The sequence below is a fragment of the Canis aureus genome, chromosome 16 (assembly GCF_053574225.1).
Source record: "Canis aureus isolate CA01 chromosome 16, VMU_Caureus_v.1.0, whole genome shotgun sequence".
Classification (NCBI taxonomy): Eukaryota; Metazoa; Chordata; class Mammalia; order Carnivora; family Canidae; genus Canis; species Canis aureus.
Window position 1 is genome coordinate 58867641 of NC_135626.1, and position 24239 is coordinate 58891879.

The 24239-nt window shown below is 41.6% G+C and overlaps 1 protein-coding gene across 5 annotated transcripts in view; it reads right to left on the minus strand.

Annotated features, from left to right (window-relative positions):
• The window catches only part of RNF157 (ring finger protein 157), a 78924-nt gene that overhangs the window by 27347 nt on the left and 27338 nt on the right, over window positions 1-24239 (minus strand). For 4 of the 5 annotated variants that reach the window (XM_077854327.1, XM_077854323.1, XM_077854324.1 and 1 more), the window contains exon 3: window positions 886-974. In XM_077854327.1, the coding sequence (XP_077710453.1) occupies window positions 886-974 (89 nt within the window). Of the gene's footprint in view, window positions 1-885; window positions 975-2022; window positions 2077-24239 lie in introns of those variants that run through there. The other variant, XM_077854325.1, reaches the window with a different exon arrangement.

A 24239-nucleotide genomic window follows, 5' to 3' on the forward strand; every position in this document is an offset into this window, starting at 1 on the left:
AACCACTGAGCCACCCAGGTGTCCCAAAATGTTCTCAATTTCAATGGTAGTGATGATTGCACAACTCTGAATATACTAAAAACCACTGAATTGTACACTTTAAATGAGTGAATTGTACAGACAGTATGTAAGTTGTATCTTAATAAAGTATTAAAACAATGTGCAGAGAGAAATAAACTTCCTAATGCAAATAGAACTGACCTATACAGGCATAAAATGGACTCAGAGTCATCTTCTTTGTCCATTTAGAAATATCTGGGACCTGTGATTTGCCCTAGCCAAATCTGTCTTCCCAGGGGACCAATGAGCACAATTAGCAGACTGGTGTACTATCTGGAGGGCAGCCTCGGTGTCAAAATTACACTATTTTAGAGCCTACACAGAGAACGCAAGTGTTGATAATAATATTGATGATGATGATTAACTAACCAGCTGAAAGCACAAGTTCCTCAGAGGAAGGACACATGAGGTGATGAGTAAACATAACAATAAAAATAAGGACTTTATATTCCAACTTCAAATATCCCATTTTTCCCTAGGCTTGCTGAAGCGTCTGCAAGATTTACTTTTTCCCTCAATAATTCTTCTTTTTTTTAAAAAAATCATAAAACAAGGATAATAAGGACTGCTTCCAGGAAAGGGAAAAGTCCTTCACAAACACAGATGCCAAGTTTTGAATAATCTAGATGTGGGAAGATCTAAACTCCATGGACGGGCGGGGGGTGGGGGGGTGGCAGGGGGCTGCTCCATCAGTGCCAAGGCAGGTCACATCCCTGAGGCCCGGGGGATCAGACTCCAGACTCTGGGTCTGCCAGGAACGGCTTCCCATGTCTCTGGGTCTTGTACCCAGAACCTGGCCCAAGCTCCGCCCCGGTGGGAACTTACTTTACAAGTCTTAGTGTGTCCTTCCGGATGTTGATCAGGCTTCTCAGAGTCTTCACGGGTTCTTGGGGAGGCGGGGCAGCATAGGGAAACTGTCAGAAACAAAGTGGGAGAAGGTAGTGTGTTTAGAGACCAGTCACTGTTCCCCGCTGGTACCAAGCTTCATGGCTGACAAAGAACAGCCTTCTGAAGTTAGATGGGAAGGCACCACACTCTCTTAAGTGAGGACACTGGGACCCGACACGTTAAGTGAATTTGCTCAAGGTCACAGCCAGTGGCAGAATGGGGGATTCGTTTTGGCGTCAAGAGGGCTAGATTTATCTGCTTTTTCCATTATAGGCAGCTTATTTGAGTCAGCATTCAAAATGTGGATAACTAATAAAAATTCCTACTGAAGTTCCAAATACCAAAGGACACACTGTGGCCGAGTTAATCACAAAAGGCTTTTCCATCTGACCTGAGACAACAGGGAGCCAAGACCCGCAAGGGTTTTCCTTCAGTGAAGCCACATGGTGTCTTCGGAATTTAGGAACTGCAAATAAAAGAGAACCCCATCATGTGTACAGAGCTGAGGCTGCAAACAGTGAAGAACAAATTTTCCCTGCAGCTGGTTATATAAAGCAGAGTTCTTGAAAATGTGAGCCAGGAGCTATTTTGAGGTCATCAAAGGTTTATGGTCGTCTGCCGTTTCCCTTATGTTTTCATTCTATCCCCATTGAGATGTGGAGTTCTGCATGATGATAATGAGATAGGGAAGGGGACATATTACAAAATTTAAGTGGGGGGGGGGCTTTCAGACACTTAAGAACGATTTTAAATGCCGCCAGTATTGTTCTAGTGTTATCTGGACAATGAACATTCTTTACACATAATTTACAGAAAACCCACCCACCAGTCTTTGTAGCTTGGCAAAACTGCAGTACTCCTAGCTCTAGAAGAGTCTACCTCCTAGTGCTGGGATCAGAAAATAGGACACCCACATGATACTCTAATTGCGCCTTCACAGATTTTTGCTGAATATGGTTCTTTTTCTTGGGAAACATAATTTAACCTATGGTACATCTGATTTTATGTATTCAGTATGATTGCTGATAATTCCCTTGTATGAATGTGACCCTTAAGCACATACATTCAGTCTACCTTATGAGCGTTGGCTTTCCTAATTACAAAGCAATACATGTTCGAGCAAAAAATCTGAAAAACACACAAAAAATACAAATCAGCCACAATTTCACCGCTCAGCAATACCAAAGTTAATACTGCAGAATGTGTCTCTCCCGATAGGAGTCCATCCCCTCATCCATCCATCCATCCATCCATCCATCCATCCATCCATCCACTCACCTACCCTTTTCTGTATCTAGGCACGGTTTCAAACTGTGCCCACTATTGTATGTTCTTTCTCACTTAGAAAGATGTGGTAAACGTTTCAAGAGTCTACAATCTGGCAATAGGACTACACACATTGGAGAAAGGAAAGGAGCATACTTTATTTAATTAATTCCATAGTATTCAATGTTTTCCATTAGTTTTACTCTTTTTAAAAATTTTTGTTTTTTGAGGTTTTTTTTGGGGGGGGGGGTTGTTTGCTTTTGTTTTTTGCCGATACAAATGTTATGGTGAGTGCCTTGTCCCGACATTTCTGCGTGCTTATTTGATTACTTCCTTAGGACAAATTCCTAGAAGCGGAATTACTGGATCAAAGAGTAAGCATATTTTTAAGACTTTAAAAAATATTTTGCCAAATTGTTCTCCAGAAAGCTGATTCCAATTTTGCTCTCCCACTGGCAGCATATGAGGAGGCTTTTCTATAGGAAAGCTACAATTCTAGTTCAGATCCACTCTGTGGCCCTTTTCCCCACACCCTACTTCCCTAGGCTGTCACACTAAAGGAATTTAAAACAATTTTAAAATAAGCTTAAGCAAAAAGTAATTAGGCAAGAAAATCCGACACAAATGCTAGTCTATTCTAAAGCCAAAATAAATGACTTTGAGATTAAAATTTTTTTCTGGAGTAGCAAAGTTAATCATATTCATTTGCACAGGTACTTGGGAGTTATCCATAACTCCTACCTGAGTTTTTTTTTTAAAAGGCAATTCTTCCTTCATTCTTCACCCTTTTCCCCCCAAAGAGAAAAATAGAAGGAAAATGAAAAAGAAAGATGAGTGTTCCTCATCTTCCACTTAGAATAATCCCAGAGTCTCAATTCTCTGTCAGAAAGGAACTGACCTCAAAGGTTTGGTCCAGTAGTCCCTGAGCAGTCCAAACTTTATTCTCTGCCTGCTAGTCTTTACCTAAAGCCTGTTTTCATTCTGAAAATTGAAACAGAATTCCAGAAACTGCTTTTAGGATCCTTCATGAGGCTGTTCAGTTATGTACTCCAGAATGATATCTGAGAAATGGGAAGGAGTTCCATTAGGCCACCTTGAACTTGAAGCAAGAAGTCAGGATATGCCTTACAGAAGGCTTGGCAGCCTTCCTCCATCTGTGGGCCTGGTGGCATGTTTTGTACTATACAGAAAAGGCCATTTCTTCTCATTGACTGGCCTGGTTGTGCCAGGGTACTTGTCTCTAAGAGGAAACACTCTGGCCCTTCCTTGTCACCACTCACTCTCTAACTCAGTGGATGTTTACGGAGTATCTACTATGCGCTAGGATCAGGCTGGGTTCTTGAGATAAACATTTCTAAAAAATTTTTACTCAATTGTGGCAAAATACACATAATACAAAAATTTTCACCCTCACCACTTTAAGCACAGAGTTCAGTGGCCTTAAGTACATTCATATGTCATGCTACCATCACCACCATCCATCTCCAGTTTAGACACATTCTTTTGGGGCACCTGGGTGTCTCAGTCAGTCAAAAGTCTGCCTTTGGCTCAGGTTATGATCCTGGGATCCTGGGATTGAGCCCCATGTCCGGCTCCCTGCTCAGTGGGGAGTCTGTGTCTCCCTCTGTATCTGCTCTCTCTCAAATAAATAAATAAATAAATAAATAAATAAATAAATAAAATCTTTAAAATAAATAAATAAATACATTCGTATTTAATATTCTTAACACTAAAAACATGCATACAAGATTGTCAGGTCCTTGAGGAACTAAAAAATATGTTGGTTGATTAGACAAATGAAGAGTATCAGTATTAAAAAAAAAAAAGAGTATCAGTATTAACATCCTTATTTTGCAGATCAAGAAACTGAATTCATTATATTTGTGTAATTATTGAAGATCCAGGGCTATTGAGTAGTAGCATTAGGATTTGAACCCAGAATCAGGAGTTGACTCCAAAGTCACATTCATTACCTTGCAGCTGTCTCAGCTAGTGAGAGGCAAGTCTACAGGCTGCTCTGAGCCCCGGAGAACTCTAGGAGCCCAAGTAGAGTGTAGAGTCTGACAGTCGTAAACACTTGCTGCAAAAGATATCAAATCCTGTTCAGGTTCTGGAAGCTAGTCGAAACTCTGGATTATATTCTTTTGCTTAGCCAGCAGTACATACAAAAGCTACCTAATGCCACACTCCTTTTAAATTTCAACAGGAGTATCTAAGGTCTTAGAGAAAAGCTTTCTTGGAGCACAGCATGACAAAATCCTTTTGTTTGCAAGATCTAATGGCACCTGCAGAAGGCATGAACGTACATCCGCGGAAAGGCAGTGCCAGAGAGCACTTCCAGCAGCAGAAGCAGCCACTGTTCACCTGCTGCCCGAGGTGCTCAAATGCATGGCATTGACAATAATTTCTAGAACACAGTGGTTTCTCCTCTAAACTATTTTCAAAGAACAAAGATGTGTACCCATGCATTCAACACTCTCACTTCGCCCTGAATCCCGTGCTGGACCTGGGATTCAGTGAAGGACTGGGCTCACCCTCTCCTGGTTCTGTCTGTAGGGGGACCAGAGCTATGACTCAGGTACAGCACTCTCTTAGGACTGACCTGCCATGTCTGTACTGAAAATAGCCCAAATCTCAGAATCATTTAATTCCCAAACACCTCAAGTGCAGGAGTAAAGAAAAGGTCAGCCAAATGAACTCAATGGGCCCCAGGGAACTCCCCATCGAGATTCTGAGTGAATACTGACCAAGTTCCTCTTTGGCCTTTTATCCTAGCGCTCATCAGTTTCCTTTTACTCTTGCCTGACACTGGCCAAGTGCCACCTAGTGACCAAATGAGGAACTGCCAGCTTAGACTGAACGGAAGAAGTGTGGCTGAGTGTGGCTGTGTGTGTACACACACATACAAAATATATGTATAGACACATATATGTGCATATATATATCAACCATATAGCCTAGATTATTTTAAACCATTCTAATTTCAAACATTTTGTTAAACTACCCCAACAGAGTGCCCTCACATTTTGTTGTAGAAAATATGGTCACAATGCATATGAGGTGGTATCTTATTTTAGTTGCAAATGATTGGGCAATTTCCAGTAGTCTATAAAAAGGACTATAGTCATTCAGAAACATAATTAATTAACTTGAATAAAAAGTGTTTTTGTAAAAATATAATTTGCTAACATTTGCTATTAGCTTCAGGCCTAGCCATATGCACACAGCATCCTAAATTTGGCCGTCGGGGGCTCTTTGGCATTGGCTACTGTGTCTTTTTGCATGCTTCCATCATTTTTTAGCACTTTCTTACTTTCTAGCACCACAAGATATTCCCATTAATCTTACGTTTTTCTCCAATCCCTGGAATCGATTATGTCTCCAAAGAACCCTGTTCTTGTTTTTGTTTTTTCAGAGAAGTCTACTTCATACCATTATGTATTCACTAATCTTTCACTAATGGTCTGTTTCTAGTTTTCACTATTAGAAATAATGATGCCATGAACATTCCTTGAAGGGAATCTTAATAGGAAAAAAGGGGAAAAAATAGGAGAAAGAAGGGTGGAAGAGAAAAACAAATTAAAATGCACTAATTCAGTTTTTACTTAGGAAAGAAAATGCCCCAAATGCCAAATCTCTGCTTCCAAAGAGAAAGGATATTATTTTAGAGAATCTATAATTAAAATAGAAAAGTACTCATTTTATACATTAGCAGACATGTAATATTTGTGCCAAAGAATCAAATAATAGTTACTATGGAAACCAACATCTGGGGTCATATGAATAACTCATTTACAGCACCACACAAACCTTTTCTTTTATAGATTTTAGGGCTTTTATATTTAAATTTCAGTTCCTTTTTATTTGATGTCTGCTTATTTTCTCAGCTTTCTCTACTTCCCCTCTTCTCAGATGTGTAGTGTGTCCAAGACTTACCAGTGGGTATTTTTAGACTGGTGATGCTTTAGAACATTTTCTTAGATCAGTGTCGGGAGAACAGTTTAGTCTCGGCTTGAATGCTGTGAAATGAATACAGATTTGCCTATTTAACCAGCTGCAGCCCTGAGACAGACTGTATTGTGCCTGCTGCAGACCAGAACATCAAATGAGCTATATTTACAACAGTAAAACCCCTTTTCACTCATTTCCCATCCAATCCTCAAGGGGAGTCAATCAATCACTAGTGTAGAAAGACTGGTGATCACAAAGCTGACAACACGCAAGACACTCTTTTCACTTATATAGAGATGTGAGGGAGACACTAGGAGGGTGTCACAGGATGACCTTAACACAAAGATGCTTGGTGTTCAGGTTTGGTTACCAAAGGAATCAATCCAAGAAGGCAGTCTATTTATAGTCTGTTAACTCCCCTGCAAGGTCCCCTGGCAGGAAGCACACAGGGCCAATGTCATGGCTCTGTGACATCACATCTAATGTTGACCTTTTTCAAAATATTTAAACCCTAGGATGAATATACCCAATTAACCAATTCTCTCCAATCACCCTAATAGGTGATAAGAAAAGCATGAAAAAATCCACTGCAGAATAAAGCATCCACCATAAAATCACACAGATTTAGGTCAATGACCATTGCTATGTACCGCTTTGGTGACAAATGAAACCTATTCAACTTTCAGTTCCCCACTGATAGAAAGCTCTCACCAAGACACAGCACCCTCTCCCCACCCCCGGCAGGACCAAGATAAAGCACAACCCACTCATACTGTGCTTCTAAAATAAAAGTACCTTCCTGAGGATGAGCTGTTTTTAGATATAAAGGATTTTGCCTAACACTACCTAATTTTAAGGGGGGTTAAAAGGGAAAAAAAGAAGTACTTTTATTAAAGCGACACAGTCATCTTTTTCCTTCAGCAAGTTGGTAAATAATGACTAATGGTCAGAGAAACTATTCCTTACAGACAAGCACTCCATTCTAGACGTCTGACTTCCGGATTTCATCTGGTCAGAAGACCCACAACCCAGCACACAAATAAGAATCCACTTTTCATTTAAGAGAGTTTGAGATTCCTGACACTATCTGTAAAGAATGTGCCAAGAGAGACAAGCACTAGTATTCGTTGAAACAGGTATTTAAAAATATACAGCACATATTTTTTCTTTCCCCAAAGAAGCATATGAATGTTCTAATGTCACCAAGTGTTAGTTTTCCAGTCATTTTTCAGCAGGCCAATTACTAAGACGGGCAAGGGGAACAAAGTCTTCTTCATTCCATATTTCAAAAACAAAAAACCATAAGCTAGTCTTCAATTTGAAAAACTGCAAGCTGTCTTTCTGGGCTCGCACTGAAATATACTGACTCTAAACAACATAAATAAGGTCCAAGATTAATTATAAGAGTTGTTAAGTCTCCTCTCATAGTCCTGGAAAGAAAATATGCTCTGGCTTGAGAAACAGAATAACAGTATGAAATACAGAAAGTTAAGTTTACAAGCCAATCGACTGCAGGATTCTCAGCCCTGGTAAGGTCTGGTCACTTTGGCTAGGCTCTCTATTTGCAGATATAGCCCTAGGGAGAAAGCCATTATTCTGAATCAGTAACCTTATTGAGATTTTATTTTCTTTAGATAACCATGAGATTCGGAAATCCCATATAATGAGAATAAACTAGTATACAATAAAAACCTATAGCATATGTCTTGGTAACTTTCATTTCTAAGTTATTAATATTATGATCTGTATTCTGCAGCTAATTTAACAAGGTGACATTTGCTCCACCTTGCCCTGCAAAACTTCTGAGAGCTCTGATTATTCTTTGGTCACCCTTTAGTAGCAGTAAATACTCAAAGTTATATAACCCAACTGAGCTACTTTATTTGGCTCATATGAAAGCGTAAGCTCATTTAAGTTCTCTATATAGTGAAATCTAGCAGCTAGAACTATAACTTTTATGTCCTAAGATGGTGAATCTCAGAGACAAGATGCACATATTACAATATGCCATGTGCAGAGTCTGACTCCAAGGTTGATTTTTGTCACTGGCTTCCCTGCATCCTGTTCCAGCACTTCCTTGGCTCCCTACCTGAGATCTCTACATCTCTCCATGTCTGCCACCTGTTACCCCTCAGCCCATCCTTGCAAATCTCCACTCCTTCAGCCACATTCTTTAACACCTCTAATTTTCCTAACCTCAGCAACTATGTCTCTATGGCTCTTCCTCTTTTTACTGATTTCCCACATGTTATTAAGACCTGAGCTTCTGGGCAGCCCGGGTGGCTCAGCGGTTTAGCGCTGCCTTCAGCCCAGGGCCTGATCCTGGAGATCCGGGATTGAGTCCCACGTCGGGCTCCCTGCATGGAGCCTGCTTCTCCCTCTGCCTGTGTCTCTGCCCCACCCCCCTCTGTGTGTCTCTCATTAATAAATAAATAAAATATTTTAAAAAAAAGACCTGAGCTTCTGATCATCTTTCAGGCCTTATCAGGGTGATTCCAGCTCATGAAGAATAAATAGGTCTCCAAGCACTAATCATAAACCTTCTGAGACTATAAATAGCCAAGTTCCAAGTTTAAACAGGGTACAAAACAAAGATAGTACAATGGATAATAGTTCCCTAAGAAGCAATACATGGCCACATCTAACAGAATTAATTTGACTCCTAGGATTGTAATTCCTGGCCTTTAATGCAAAGATTCCTTTTTTTTTTTTTTTTAAAGATTTTGTTTATTTATTTGAGAGACAGAGAATGAGAGAGCATGAGTGAGATGGTGAGGGGCAGAGAGAGAAGCAGACTACCATCGAGCAGGGAGCCCGACGTGGGACTTGATCCTGGAACTCCCAGATCATGACCTGAGCTGAAGGCAGACGCTCAACTGACCAAGCCACCCAGGCGCCCCAATGCAAAGATTCTGTAAGTGCTAGTTAATGATCTGTTAAGAAAGCATAGCTCTGTAATTAAGCGGGATGTCAAAAGTTCAGCAAGAGGATTTAGTGACTGGCTTCTAACAAATAAATTATGGAAAAGTAAAGATGTATATGGGTAAGCTTGACAGACACCACCCTGACCAAGTGATCAAGGTCACCATCAGCAGTAACAAGTCACCAGCTATCATGGACCTCTGAGATGAGGCAATTAGAGGAGCACTTACCTCTGTGGTATTCTTCCCCTAAATCCCTGCTCTAATCGCAATAAAACAGCAGAAAACCGAAATCAAGGGAAGCTCTATAAAATACCTAACCAGTACACTTCCGAATTATCAAGGTCATGAAAAATAAGGGAAAACCAGGAAACTGCCACAGATTAAAGGGGGTGAGGAAATGTGACAAGAAAAGGTGAGGGGGAATCCTGGATTCTATTCGGAGCTGGAAAAGAGAAATGAGTGGAAAAACTAGTGTAATCCTAATAAAGTCTATAGTGGGTTTGGGTTTTTTGTTTTGTTTTGTTTTTGTTTTAGGCTTTTTTGGGGGTTTTTTGGTTTGGCTTTTTTTGCGTGTGTGTGAAAAGAAAGCTGAGTAAAGTCTGTAGTTTTAAAAAATAGTAACGTACCTATGCTAATTTTTAGTGGATAAGTGTACCATGGTCGTGTAAAAGGTTAACATTAGCAGAAGCTGGATGAAGGGTATATGGGAATTCTCTACTACCTATGCCATACAATTATTAAAAAAAAAAAAAAAAAAGAGGTTCAGCAAGAGAAATGCTGAGATGCAATGGAAAGCAGAAGATCTCAAAATAGAAGGCGTAGGTCTTGGCTCTTGTACTACTGGTTGTATAATTTCTGACAAATCATGCTACCTCACTAAGTCCCCACTTCCTTGCCAGTAAAATATGTTTAATATTAGCTACCTCATAATTGGTGTGATTAAAGGCTGTCCAATTAGGAAAACAGAAACCACACTGGTCATTTTAATGGAGAGAATTTAATATAAGGCCCTGATTCAATAGGCATAAGACAAGAGAAGGGGATGCTGAACATCTGAGGGAGTGACCTCAGGAAGCAGCTCCCTCCCCATGGGGCTGAGGGAACAGAGGGGAGTGGTGGGGGTTTTCAGATCCCAGAGCCTGGCTGAAGCTAGGGCTCAGAATTCTTTTTGAATATACTTGACAGAAAGAAACTGAAGAGGACACAGATAGGGTATCCCTGGGTGGTGCAGCGGTTTAGCGCCTGCCTTTGGCCCGGGGCGGGATCCTGGAGACCCGGGATCGAGTCCCACGTCGGGCTCCGGGTGCATGGAGCCTGCTTCTCCCTATGCCTGTGTCTCTGCCTCTCTCTCTCTCTCTGTGTGACTATCATAAATAAATAAATAAATAAATAAATAAATAAATAAATAAATAAATAAAAATTAAAAAAAAAAGAGGACACAGATAGATGGAAAGACAAATATTGCATCCTCATGGAGTGGGAGATTCAATTTTGTTACGTCTATATTACCCACGCAATCTACAGATTCAGTGCAGTGGGTCTTTCTGAGGTGGGTCCTTCTCCTACTCCAGCCCTTCCAGTATCCCTGTTGGTGGAGCCTGGTGGGGAGCAGTGGGTGATGGAGAAATATGACCCCTGGGCCCCAGGCCCAGCATCTGGGGTGGTGAGGGGCCAGGAGACAATGGCTTAGCTATTTAACTGTGAAATAACTTTGTACACCATCACCTCTGCCTACTGGTACTTATTACTATCATTACTTCTATGGAGTGCTGAGGCCAACTGCATGCTTTCCTCTTCCTTTTAAACATATTTTAAGGTATGGGTTAGCTGAGGGTATACACTGGTGGTGTTTACAGCATTTAAAATTTTAATAAATAGAATATATGACTAGGGACTACATTCTATTATTATGGCAACCTTTACTGCAAAGCTCGTTTATTGGTATACTGCCTTCTAAAGATCAAGCACCTATCTGATTGACTTCTGTAATCATCAGGGCTGCTATTTTACTCAATGGGCCTGGCAAGACCATTTTAGAAAATGCAGTAAGTGTGCTTCTTGGGGACACTATTACATAATGTAATGAACTGTTATTTGACTCAGAAGTCTTGGTTTTGGGGGAATCCCTGGGTGGCTCAGCGGTTTGGCACCTGCCTTCAGCCCAGGGCGTGATCCTGGAGTCCTGGGATGGAGTCCCAGGATTGAGTCTCACACTGGGCATCCTGCATGGAGCCTGCTTCTACCTCTGCCGGTGTCTCGGCCTCTCTCTCTCTCTCTCTCTCTCTGTGTCTCTCATGAATAAATAAATTTTTTTAAAAAAGAAGTCTTTGGCTTTTATAGAATTTGTAGAAGAGTTTCACTACAAACTAAGGCTACTATGCATATCTTTAAAAGCTGAAAAAATTTTTTTTCTTTGAAATGCAACAGCAATAAGCATAGTTTCCCGTAAGGTGGCGTGTATGATGACAACAGGAAGCAGAGGTGAGAGTATGTACATTTAGCTTCAATATGTTTCAAAGAAATTTCGAGGAAATTCCTACAATACAGATGCTTTAGTTTCACTGCTGAATACCACAGCAGATCTTTGTGTTCTGGTTTAAGAAACAGCATTAAACAACAAACCACAAGTTCAAGTGTTTTAGTGCCACTTTCCAAGTCAGCAAAACTTAGGTCATAAAGTTCCTTTCTCAGAGCTTCTGTGAAACTGTGCAACTCGTGTATCATGTCCTCCCCACGTGTGTATATGACTGATCTTCCTGCGAGATTATAAACTCGAGGAAAAAATTCATGTCAGAGTTGTCTTTGTTTCGCATAGAATGATTAGAACAGAACATGTAGAAGATAGAGATAGATATCTGTAGCATGAATACATGAATAAGATCTTCAGAAGAGCACAGCATGTGCCTGCCATGACTCTCAGGGTTCTGAATAATTGCCCCTCGGGCAAAATGGCCAGCTGGGACTAATAGTGTTCACAAAATAACTGGAAAACACACACTAGCAAGTGTTTTTTTAATAAAGAGTTTGTGCATCAATATGTATTAGCTTTAACTAGAAGCTAAGACCCACTGGTCTTGCCAGTGAACTGCATGCAATACCAGAGAATGAAAATGAGATTATTTAATAAAGTGGTGGCAATACCAGGGTCTGGAAGACCCAGTATCGGGTCTCAGTTCTTGCACTTACTGATAAGTGAGACTTCGGTGAGTAATTTATCGTCTCTGGGCATCAGTTGCCTCATCTGTAAAATGGGATTTATAGCCTTTATCTATCACGAGGGTGGTTAAAATCAAATAAGAAATGTTTTCTTTTAAGATTTTATTTATTTATTTGAAAGAGAGAGATGAGCCAGAGAATGAGAGCATGAGCAGGGAGGAGAGGCAGAGGAAGAAGCAGACTCCCTACTGAACAGGGAGCCAAATATGGGGCTCAATCCCAAGATCCAGGATCATGACCTGAGCCAAAGGCAGACACTTAATGCACTGAGCCACTCAGGCACCCCAAGAAATGTTTTAAAGATCATACAGTGCTATGAAAATACTGGTGATCATTTGATTATCGTTAGTGATAATACTATCTTCTTCTTCTTTGTTTTAAAGATTTCATTTTATTTATTCATGAGAGACACACACCAACACACAGAGAGAGAGAGAGAGAGAGAGAGAAAGGCAGAGACACAGGCAGAGGGAGAAGCAGGCTCCATACAGGGAGCCTGACGTGGGACTCGATATCAGGTCTCGAGGATCACACCCTGGGCTGAAGGCGGTGCTAAACCGCTGAGCCACCCAGGCTGCCCCTATCTTCTTTTTTTTTATATGCTTTTTAAAAATTATTTATTTATTTATTTATTTATTTATTTATTTATTTATTTATTTATGATAGTCACACAGAGAGAGTGAGAGAGGCAGAGACACAGGCAGAGGGAGAAGCAGGCTCCATGCACCAGGAGCCCGACGTGGGATTCAATCCCGGGTCTCCAGGATCGCGCCCTGGGCCAAAGGCAGGCTCTAAACCGCTGCGCCACCCAGGGATCCCCCTACCTTCTTTTTTTAAAAGATTTTATTTATTTATGATAGAGGAGAGAAAGCAGGGGGAGGAGCAGAGGGAGAGGGTCAAGCAGACTCGGTACTGAGCACTGAGCCCGATCTGGGGCTCAATTCCAGGACCCTGAGATCATGACCTGAGCCAAAACTGAATCAGACACTCAACCGACTGAGCCATCCAGGCACCCCAATAGTACTATACTCTTTAAAGAATTCTGCCTGTAATACAGTTGTGAACGCAGGCATACCCCGGAGATACTGTGCCTGTGCATTCAGGTCTAGACTGCTGCAATAAAGTGAGTTGAATGAATGTTTCAGTTTCCCAGTGCATACAAAAGTTATGTTCACCCTATGCTGTAGTCTGTCATGTATGTAAGAGCATTGTGTGTAAAAAAAATGATGTGGATATATTAATTTAAAAATATTAAAAAAATAAAAATATTTTATTGCTGGAGTGCCTAGGTGGCTCAGTCGGTTAAGTGTCTGACATTGGCTCAGGTCATGATCTCAGGTCTCGGGGTCTTAGGATTGAGGCCTGCATTGGGCTCTGCTCAGGGAGGAGTCTGCTTCTCCCTCTCCCTCTGTCCCTGCCTCGCTTGTGCTCTCCTAATCTCTCTTTCAAGTAAGTAAATAAAATCTTTAAAAAATATCTTTTATGCTAAAAAATGCTAACCATATCTGAGCTTTCAGCGAGTCAGTAATCATCACTTATTCCAGATCACATAACAAATACAATAATGAAAAAGTTTGAAATATTTTTAAGAATTAACAAAATGTGATGCAAGACATGAAGTGAACAAATGCTGTTGGAACTCACTCAACACAAGATTGCCACAAACCTTCAAATTGTAAAAAACTCGATATCCACTCGATATCCACGAAGCGCAATAAAATGAAACGCCATAAGACAACGTATGCCTGTACTTAGAAAAAAGAATGTACGAATGAAATATCAGCAATTAGATAAACCTCTCATCTGGGAATCCCAATGCGCTTGGGGTAAATACCATTAGAATGTATTTCACGGGCAGCCCCGGTGGTGCAGCGGTTTAGCGCCGCCTGAAGCCCCGGGGTGTGATCCTGGAGTCCCGGGATCGAGTCCCACGTTGGGCTTCCTGCATGGAGCCTGCTTCTCCCTCTGCCTGTGTCTCTGCCTCTCTCTCTCTGAATAAATAAATAAATAAATCTTTAAAAAAAAAATAGAATGTATTTCACTTTGTTGTGACCCAGGAGAATTACTGTAAATCCGTCACATACTCTATTGGAATATAACCTCTCATGAACAGCAGGCTGCTGGGGAGACATAAATTCCCACCACGGTGACTGGAAGGCTCTTTGAGGTTCTCAGCTTATGACTGGAAGGCGATGGAAGACATTCCATAAAGTAAAATGGGAGTTAAGCAAGCTCCCCTCTTGCTGTTGTGGCCCTAGCGGTCTAACAGGGCTTCTGCAGCATGACACAAAACAATGAGGAGCCAGCGAAGAAAACCAAGCATCCGTCTGAGATGAACAGCTTCCATGCTGCAGTGAGACATATGCCACCACCAGGGAGCTGGGATTAACTACTGTGGCTGACGGCTGCCCATTCAGAGCAAGGCTTGCCCTGCCACCCCTCCTAGCACCATGGGCACACTCAGCTCTGTACTTCTCTGTGGTATCTGCCCACGAACAGAGGCTCCCTTAGCTACGTGGAGACCAGGCTTTAGAGAGAGCACTGGCATGTGTATGAACCACTCCTCCTTCCCAAGACATATTCTCTCTCTCTTTTTTTTTAAGTCAGGTTTATTGAGATATAATTTACATCAAAAGTAAAATTCACCCTTTTTAGTGTACAGTTCTGTGAATTTTGACAAACACATAGCTATTAATCATCGTAATCAGGATACCAAGCATTTCCATCACACCTAAATGTTCCTTCACATCCTTCTGTAGGCAACACCTCCCTGCATCCCAGTCCCTGGCAACCATGGATCTGTTTTCTATCTCTATAGTTTTGCCCTTTCCAGAATGACAAGACACATTCTTTACAACACTTACATAAAATACCCAAAGGCCTCTTTCAGTGCAACACAACACTGTGTGTTCAGTTGTCACATGAGCCTCTCGTGTATATTAGGAAGAGAGGGGATCCCAGGGTTTGAGGGGCACGAAGGGCAACAAAATTCACTGCAGCTTGAGATGTCCATACACCCTCAACTGAAAGCAGGACACATTCTGGGGAGATGGGGAGCAGCTCTTTAAAGTCTGAAAACAAAGGCCTCATTTTAAAGATTTTATTTATTTATTCATGAGAGACAGAGAGAGATGAGAGAGAGGCAGAGACACAGGCAGAGGGAGAAGCAGGCTCCACGCAGGGAGCCCGACGAAGAACTCAATCCCGGGACTCCAGGATCATGCCCTGGGCTGAAGGCAGGGGCTAAACCGGTGAGCCACCCAGGCTGCCCAGAGGCCTCATTTTAAACCACCCCCTTATAAAAACATCCTGGTTTCTTCTTCCATGATTGTACAGCACTAGACACAACTAGATTTCCTCCCAGTTTAGATGAACTTCTGGTGTTAAAGAAGTTAAAGAACATTCTGGAAATGTTATCCACTTCCAGCTATGAATTACTGTAGCTGGAAGTGGATATGGATGAATATGAAAATTCTGTTAAAAGTGAAAAAGCTTGAGACGCCTGGGTGGCTCAGTGGTTGAGTGTCTGCCTGCAGCCCCAGGGTGTGATCCTGGAATCCCAGGATCAGGCTCCCCGCGAGGAGCCTGCTTCTCCCTCACCTATGTCTCTGCCTCTCTCTCTCTGTCTCTCATGAATAAATAAATAAAATATTTTTTTAAAAAGTGAAAAGGCTTGAGTTTCAATAGGATGTTCTTCCTGTCAGATCTGGCTTGAGCTCACATTGAGTTATTTGGGCCTCACAAAATACTGACGTTTTGCTGAATTCTGCAGGAAACACTCAAGAGCTATGATGGGCTTGGGTTAGGGTTAGGGTTCTTCACTATGTGACTGGATAGAGGTGTGAGCTAAGACTACAAACACATATAATCACATAAATGTATCAGATCAACACACTGTATATCTAAATTAACACAACGTTATATATCAATTATATCCCAATAAAATACACAAATTAGAAGAAAAAGAGATAGTGAAAGGCAAGCAGAGACTGGGAGAAGACATTTGCAATATATTTATCTGAGAAAGGACTCCTATTTTCTCAGTATTTCCTTACCAAGAAAGAAAAACCAAATAGCCTAATAGAAAAGATTTGACCTGACACTTCACAAAGGAGGAATCCAAATGGCCAACAAACATATGTAAAGGTGCTTGGCCTCAGGAATCATTAGGAAAGTGAAAATTAATTCTACACAAACACCAGAATGAAAAAGATGGAAAATACTAGGTGCTGGGACGCTAAACCATGCTGGCTGGAGGAAACTGCTTAGGAATACTGTTCAGCAGTATCTATGACAGCATACTCCCATCCCATGGCAATGCCAATCCTAGGTATACTTGGAATGGGGATGCCTGCTTAAGCTCCACAAAATACATGCAATAGGATGGTCACAGCAGCATTGTTTGTAATAGCCCCATGCAACAGAATGCCAAAAGCCATAAACCATAGAGTGGATAAGCTGTGGTATGCTCCCAAGGAGAGCACATATGCAATAGAATACATGGTTATTCTACGTAATGAGATAAAGCAAATTTCACAAATATTCTATGTAAAAGGGACCAGACATACATGGGCAAGTATACATGGTTCCATTTATATAAAGATCAAATCTGGAGAGAAGACCGGAAAGCAGTTACCCTGAGTTAGAGGTAGTGATAGGAAGGGGTATCAAGGGAGCTTCTGTGGGGCCTGGCCATATTCTAGTTCTCAATCTGGACACTGGTCATAGAGGTGTGTTTGCTTTGTGAAAATCAATTGTACATGTATGATTTATTACCTTTCAATGTATCTGTTATACTTTAATAAGTACAATTTTTAAAAAGGACAAGCCAGGGGTGCTGGGTTGCTCAGTTGGTTAAGCATCTGCCTTTGGCTCAGGTCGTGATCTCTGAGTCCTGGGATTATTGAGTCCCACATCGGGCTCCCTGCTCAGTGGGGAGTCTGCTTCTCCCTCTCCCTCTGCCCCTCTTCCTGCTTGTGGTCTCTCTCACATAAATAAATAGATAAAATCTTAACAACAACAAAAAAAAGGATAAGCCAGCTCTATATAAATAGGTCTAGAATGATCTCCAAGATGTGCTATTCGAATAAAAAGCAAGGAGAAAAAAAAAAAAAGGCAAGAGAAGTGGGAATGAATCCTGTAGCGATGCTTTCACACCCCACCTCCACCCCCTCACTTCGTTCTTGTTCTCCAGCTGCTGAGAATGTTGGCCACAAACAGCCCATAGCTGCTCCTTCTCCAGGAATTAGGAACCAGAGCCTCCTGATCCAAGAAAATGCCCCTGATTTCTCCTTCATCATACCACCACAGGGCAGTGAGCAGCCAGTGAGACGTGAGCAGGGCGTACAAAAGGCCAGGCCCCTTGCCTCGAGACAGGGCGACTCTGTGGTACAAGTTGTACTCCAAAGCTTTCCAGAGGGACCAGGCTGAAGGGAGTCTCTGCCAGAACCACGTCGTTGTTCAGTTTTGCTCCCCTGCCCCATCTGGCTACTATTACCCTATTCCCAGGAGAGCCTTCCTTCAATAAACAGCTTTCACAAAGATCTCCATCTCAGGTTTGTTTCTAGAGAACCTGGTATCAGGAGTTGCCTAAGGATGTGGACTCTGCGGGTGGAATTGGGGGTAGGTTACGCACCAGCCAGATGGCAATGAGGACCCTCCCCACCCCAGATGGTCCCTGGCGAATTGTAGTAGTGCGACACATGGCAGGAGATGCGCTGGTTGGTTTACTGTCTCTGGCACAGGAAGTACAAGAGAAATGGCTACAGTAAAACTGTACAAGTGGGCGGCTGTTATTAAGAGCCATCCATTCATTGAAAAGGGAAAAAAACAGTCTCAGATACAGCAGTCAACAATTTAAAGCCAAGTATGACAGTCAGCCGGCCTCCTGTGGCAAATTTTAAAGACAGTCGTTTCCTATAGGCATGGGACCTAATTTTAAGCAGTGGCTAAACCAAAAAGAAGGCTGAGCTCTCAGCGCAGGTAAGTCAGGGCTCTGATGGGAAAAGAGCAGACTCTAAGGCTTGAGGAGATGTCTATGTATATTCATTTGAGAACCATGAACCCCAGATTCCCTGGGCCTGCAAAGTAGCTGGCTCCCTCTCCTTGGAAGACTGGGGAATTCCCCTTGCTTGAAGATGACACAGCAGTCTCAGACAAGACAATGCTTGCCCCATACAGGAGCTGCCCCATCTTCTCTCCTGGCCATAGACCATAATTAGGGTCAAATCTCAGTATTATTCACCTGGGGCCTGCTAGGCCTGCTAAGAGAGAGGGGGGTGGTTATTATGCCAAAGAGATGCAGGCCCAGGCTAACAGACACAGGTCAGAACTGGAAGCATATGTGGGAGTGGTCCAAGGGTGCTGGCTCATGGGGTGTGGAATATAAAGCTGGATGAGGGAGAGCCTGCTGGTATGGGGACATACTCTCGTGACACAGAACTAACACCTTGGCAAGGGTCCTGGGTCTAACAGGTGCTGGGGAAAGTGGCCTGTTAGAAAAACCAACGGACCGCACTAACAGATTCCAGAACTGACACAGCAGTTGTTGGAAGAAATGATCAAAGGGCTTAAAGGAGCCAGTACGCTAGGATGGATCTGCCACACAGAACAGGAAAACCTACCAGCTGGCCATGTCCTTTGAGGGGGCCTGTAAGATTGTCTGATTACCAAAGCCTAGACTCTGTTGCTCATACTGGTTACCAACATAAATCCTGTCCCATGAGTCAGGGCCATCTTTTTCATTCCCATTGCAACCTGAGATCAGACTTCCATTGAATCTCATATGGACTACTGGTTCTCTGTCCTTATGACCCTCTAAAGGCATCCTCTGTACTACCGTCTAAGCAATCTCTCAAAACGTGTATTATAGGACTCCTAGTCTAAAACCGACTAGTGGTTCCCCACGTCTACAGGAGAAAAGTCCAAAGCCTGCAGGAAGGTACACAAGGTCCCTCCATAGGCCTGACTCCACAGCCCATTGGATGCTATGCTTTAGTTAGATGGAATCATCGGGAGCAGACCTCACCTAGTTTATTTTATTTATTTGTTTGTTTGTTTATTTATTTATTTATTTTTTTCCCCTCACTTAGTTTAGATGCCTGTGTGCCTTTGCTGCTCAGCCCCTCCTCCAACATGTTCATGCCTCCTGGCTATTGGAGAAGTTCCTAAGTTCAGGGACTGCATTTTATCTGCCTTTGTATTTCTAATGTTTAACATTAGCCTGAACTATCACAGGTGTTCAATAAAATGGTAAATGAGGGGCGCCTGAGTGGCACAGTCAGTTGGGTGTGAGACTTTTGTTTTCCACTCAGGTCCTGATCTCAGGGGCATGAGTTTGAGTTCTATGTCAGGCTCTGCACCCAGCGTGGAGTCTGCTTGGGGTTCTCCCTCCCTCTCCCTCTGCTCCTCCTGCTGGTGTTCTCTCGCTCTCAAAATAAATAAATCTTTTTAAAAAAATGGTAAATGAGGGGCGCCTAGGTGGCTCAGTTGGTTAAGTGTCTGGCTTCAGCTCAGGTCATGATCTCAGAGTCCTGGGATCAAGCCCTACATCTAGCTCTCTGCTCTGCAGGGGGCTCATTTCTCCCTCTCTCTCTCCTGTTCCCCCTGCTTGTGCTCTGTCAAATAAATAAATAAAGTCTTTTTTTAAAAATGGCAAATGAATGAAGGAATGATTAAGTCAATCAATCAAAGATTTGTGTAATGGGGGGGAGGGATCCACAGTGGGCATGGCCTAATGATTAGTAAAGAAAACTATCTACTTAGCCAGCACAAATGCCAAATTAAAGGTAAGAACAGAAAAGTATTTCCTCCTTCTCCTCCTGTACTTCCTTCTCCTTTTATAATTCTTTCTCTTTTATAAGCCAAACTGATTTTGAAATTCTTATACAGAGAAGGAGGCAGCCTAGGTGGCTCAACAGTTTTGTGCCGCCTTCAGCCCAGGGCATGATCCTGGAGACCTGGGATCGAGTCCCATGTTCAGACTTCCTGCATGGAGCCTGCTTCTCCCTCTGCCTGTGTCTCTGCCTCTCTCTCTCTCTGTTTCTCTCATGAATAAATAAATAAAATCTTTTAAAAAGAAATTCTTATACAGAGAAGGTAACCCACCAGAGGCCAACAGCTACTAAAAATTGCACCTGTTCCTCATTCATCTCCAGCAAAGTTTCTTCTCCAGAGAATTTCTCTCCTCTCTCTCATCATTTCAGGTTACACTGCAACCCTTTTCTATAGCTTCTTTTTTTTTTTTTTTTTAAGATTTTGTTTCTTTCTTTATTTATTTTTAAAATATTTTATTTATTCATGAGAGACACGTAGAGAAGGCAGAGACACAGGCAGAGGGAGAAGCAGGCTCTTCGCAGGAAGCCCGATGTGGGAATTGATCCCAGAATTCCAGGATCATGCCCTGAGCTGAAGGCAGACGCTTAATGGCTGAACCACCCAGGCATCCCAAGATTTTATTTATTTATTTTAGAAAGAGAGGGAGAAGAAGAGAGAGAATCTCAAGCAGACTCCAAGCTTAGTGTGGAGCCTGACATGGAGTTCGATCTCACGACCCTGAGATCATGACCTGAACTGAAATCAAGGATTGGACACTTAACTGATGGAGCCACCCAGGCACCTCCCTTTCCATAGCTTCTATCCATATAACTATACCCTGAAATTTACACACCAGAAAGAAAACCACGATCTCAAGGCAATGTAGTAAATCTAATATGGAGCATCCTATTTCACTAGACTTGGCCAATGAAGCATATTTAGCTAAAGAAAGGAGCAAACTTAGCTGATGCTTTTCGCCATTAAAAAAAAAAAAAAAATCTAAGCCGTAGTTTCAAACTATCTTCTCCAAGATACTTATTAACGACAAAGAGGAAGAAGGTAACTCTACCATGGAGAAATTCATGGTGAATTATATCTCCATAAAGCTGTTATTTAACAAAGTAGTACAGATGCAGTCAGGGTCAAGCACAGAAAACTTCTAAGGTGCTGGCCATGTTCCACTTCTTGATCTGGGTGGCAGGTATAGGGTGTTTGTTTACAGTTTCTTTAAACTGTAGATAAATGGTTTATATTCTTACATATAAATATTTCACAATTAACAATTTAAAAAAGTGAGAAGAAAAGCAATAGAAAGTAAGTTAAAAGGAGAGGTTTTAAAAAATGAAAGTTAAAAAAAAAAAAAGGACTAGGTATGGCAGGAACAGCCATATCAAAGGATCTGACTTCTCTCATAGCAACCCCTCCTGAGGTCTTTGTCACTGGGGGTGTCAGGGTGGAGCATAGCTGCACTCACTGACATGGCTTGCTGGCCTCCATCACACTGCTGCCTTCCCACAGCCATGGGACTCCTGTCTATCTGATGACTGACCTACTACAGAAACCCAACTCGGTAAAACAGAGGTGTCAAGTCAGAAAATTCCCAGAACAAAAGAACAAAAATCCCCTTTTCAAAGCCAAGTAGCAAATTCTTAAACTCAACTAGCTTCCAAAGTTGTTTTTTTTATGCTATAATTTATTTTTCAAAGGTATAGTTGACTTTACACATACTGTTGAGTCTCATATTTTAAGCTCTTATTTACCTCGAAAAAAAAGAAAGAAAGAAAGAAAGAAAGAAAGAAAGAAAGAAAGAAAGAAACCCTACCCTGCTCTCCATATAAAAGTAACCAGCTTTTTTCTTGTTATCTCTGGAATCAAGAGAGCTGAAACTAACTCTTGAGGGGTGTGTGGCTGGCCCCATCAGTAGAGCGTGTGACTCTTGATCTCAGGATCCTGAGTTCAAGCCCCATGTTGGGCATAGTTTACTAAACAAACAAGCAAACATACCAAACAAAACCCCACTCCAACTAGAATTAAATCTACAATTAGATTATATTCTCTTGGTATTTGAAAACAGGAGTATATTATCTTCACATTGCAAAATAGTTTGTTTACATAGTCAGTATTTACTCACTATGTGGGAGGAAGCAACTTCCCCTAAAGAAGGTATTTGAAATAATTTCTTCATCTTTATTAAGGATAAAAAGTAATATAAATGGAATACGTTTTGGGCCATAACATAAAAACCAGTTAAATTTCAAGACTGAAGACCTACAATGATTTCATTTACATAATTTTCTAAAACTGGAGAGTCATTTCATCCCTAGCAGGACCCTGGCATCCACATATGCCCTAAACACTGAGCCTAACACCCATGCTCTCAACAGTGCTATTTACAACAGTCAAGAGGTAGAAACAACCCAGCTGCCTATCGATGCATGGATGCATGAACAAAATGTGGTCTATGCACACAGTGGAACATTATTCAGCCTTAAAAAGCTAGGAAGTTCTGGGCCCAGCCCCAGTGGCCCAGCCACCTTCAGCCCGGGGTGTGATCCTGGAGACCTGGGATGGAGTCCCATGTTGGGCTCCCTGCATGGAGCCTGCTTCTCCCTCTGCCTGTGTCTCTGCCTCTCTCTCTCTTCCTCTCTCTGTGTCTGTCATGAATAAATAAATAAAATCTTTAAAAAAAAAAAAAAAAAAGCTAGGAAGTTCTGACACCTGCTACAACATGGATCAGCCTTGAAGATATTGTGCTCAGTGAAATAACCCGGACACAAGAGGACAAACACTACAAGATTCCACTTACATGCGGTAGCTAGTCAATTTCATAGAGACAGAAAGTAAAAGGGCAGGTGCCAGGGGCTGGGAGGAGAGGACAATGGGGTGTCAGTGTTCAATGGGTAGAGTTTCAGTGTTAAAGGGAAGTGTTCTGGAGATTGGTTGCACGACAACCTGAATACACTTAACACCACTGAACAGTACACTTAAAATGGTTATGATGGTACATGTTATTTTGTTACAACTTTTAAAAAACCTACAAGTAGAAGAAAAGGTTGAGAAGATCATTTATTGAGCTGAGCAGGGTGGTCACCTCTGGGGAGAAGCCAGGAGACCTGTATTAATAAGGAAGCTATTTTTAAAAATCCTTAAGTAAAACTGTAAAGCCCTAAACCATATAAAAATGGGATTATCCATTCCCTGGTTTAGATGTTTTATGGTCTGGGTTTTCTTTTACTCTCAGGTTATTAAAAAGCAGGCCATATCCATATGGAATCTAATGTTTCTAAAGGTAAATCATTGCACATTGGCACCAGGGTGATGAAGCTACCTGGTTCCAATCCTCACCATGCTCATTCTGATCTGTTATTCTCCACAAGGCCACACCCTTCCTGTAGTTCACTAAACAATTAAGCCATTATTTTGTGAATTTCCTTAACTTTTGTACTCCGTGTATTTTCCTAGAACTGTCTCCTCCCCTGCTCAGCATCAGTCCCTTTTCCTATTTTACCGAAAATGTTAATGGTTCCATTCTAACAATAAAAATGTGCTCACTAGGAAAAATATAAATTCAAATTCATATTCCTATAGAAGAATACAAAGTCAGAAGTAAGTACTTCCCCTCACTGATATACTCCAAGAGTTACTACTGTAACAGGGTGAAATGGTTTTCTGACATTTTATGCACCTACAAATATAAATACATAAACATACATATATTGTGACATACTGTTATTTTTATCAGAAATGGAATCAGATTCTACATTATACATAACAACTTGCTTTTCTCAGCAAACCATGTGATTATGGGTATATTTTCATCTCAGTGGGTACAAATCTACTTTATTTTTGGCTAAATACCAGTTCTTAGTGTAGACACACTATAATTTATTTAACAATTCCTGCCTGATGTGTGCAAGGCCCACGTCTGGTGTCAAAAGTGAATCAGTGTTGTAGCAGAATACAAAGGAGTGTGTTTCTCCTTTACACAGAGATTCAGAGAAATGAAGTAGCTTGGCATGAAGGGCATGCACAACTAAAAATGTAAATACTGCCAAACCAAATGCCAAACACAGTTGTAGTACAATTTATTTATAAAGGAAGGAAGAAGGAAAGATGATA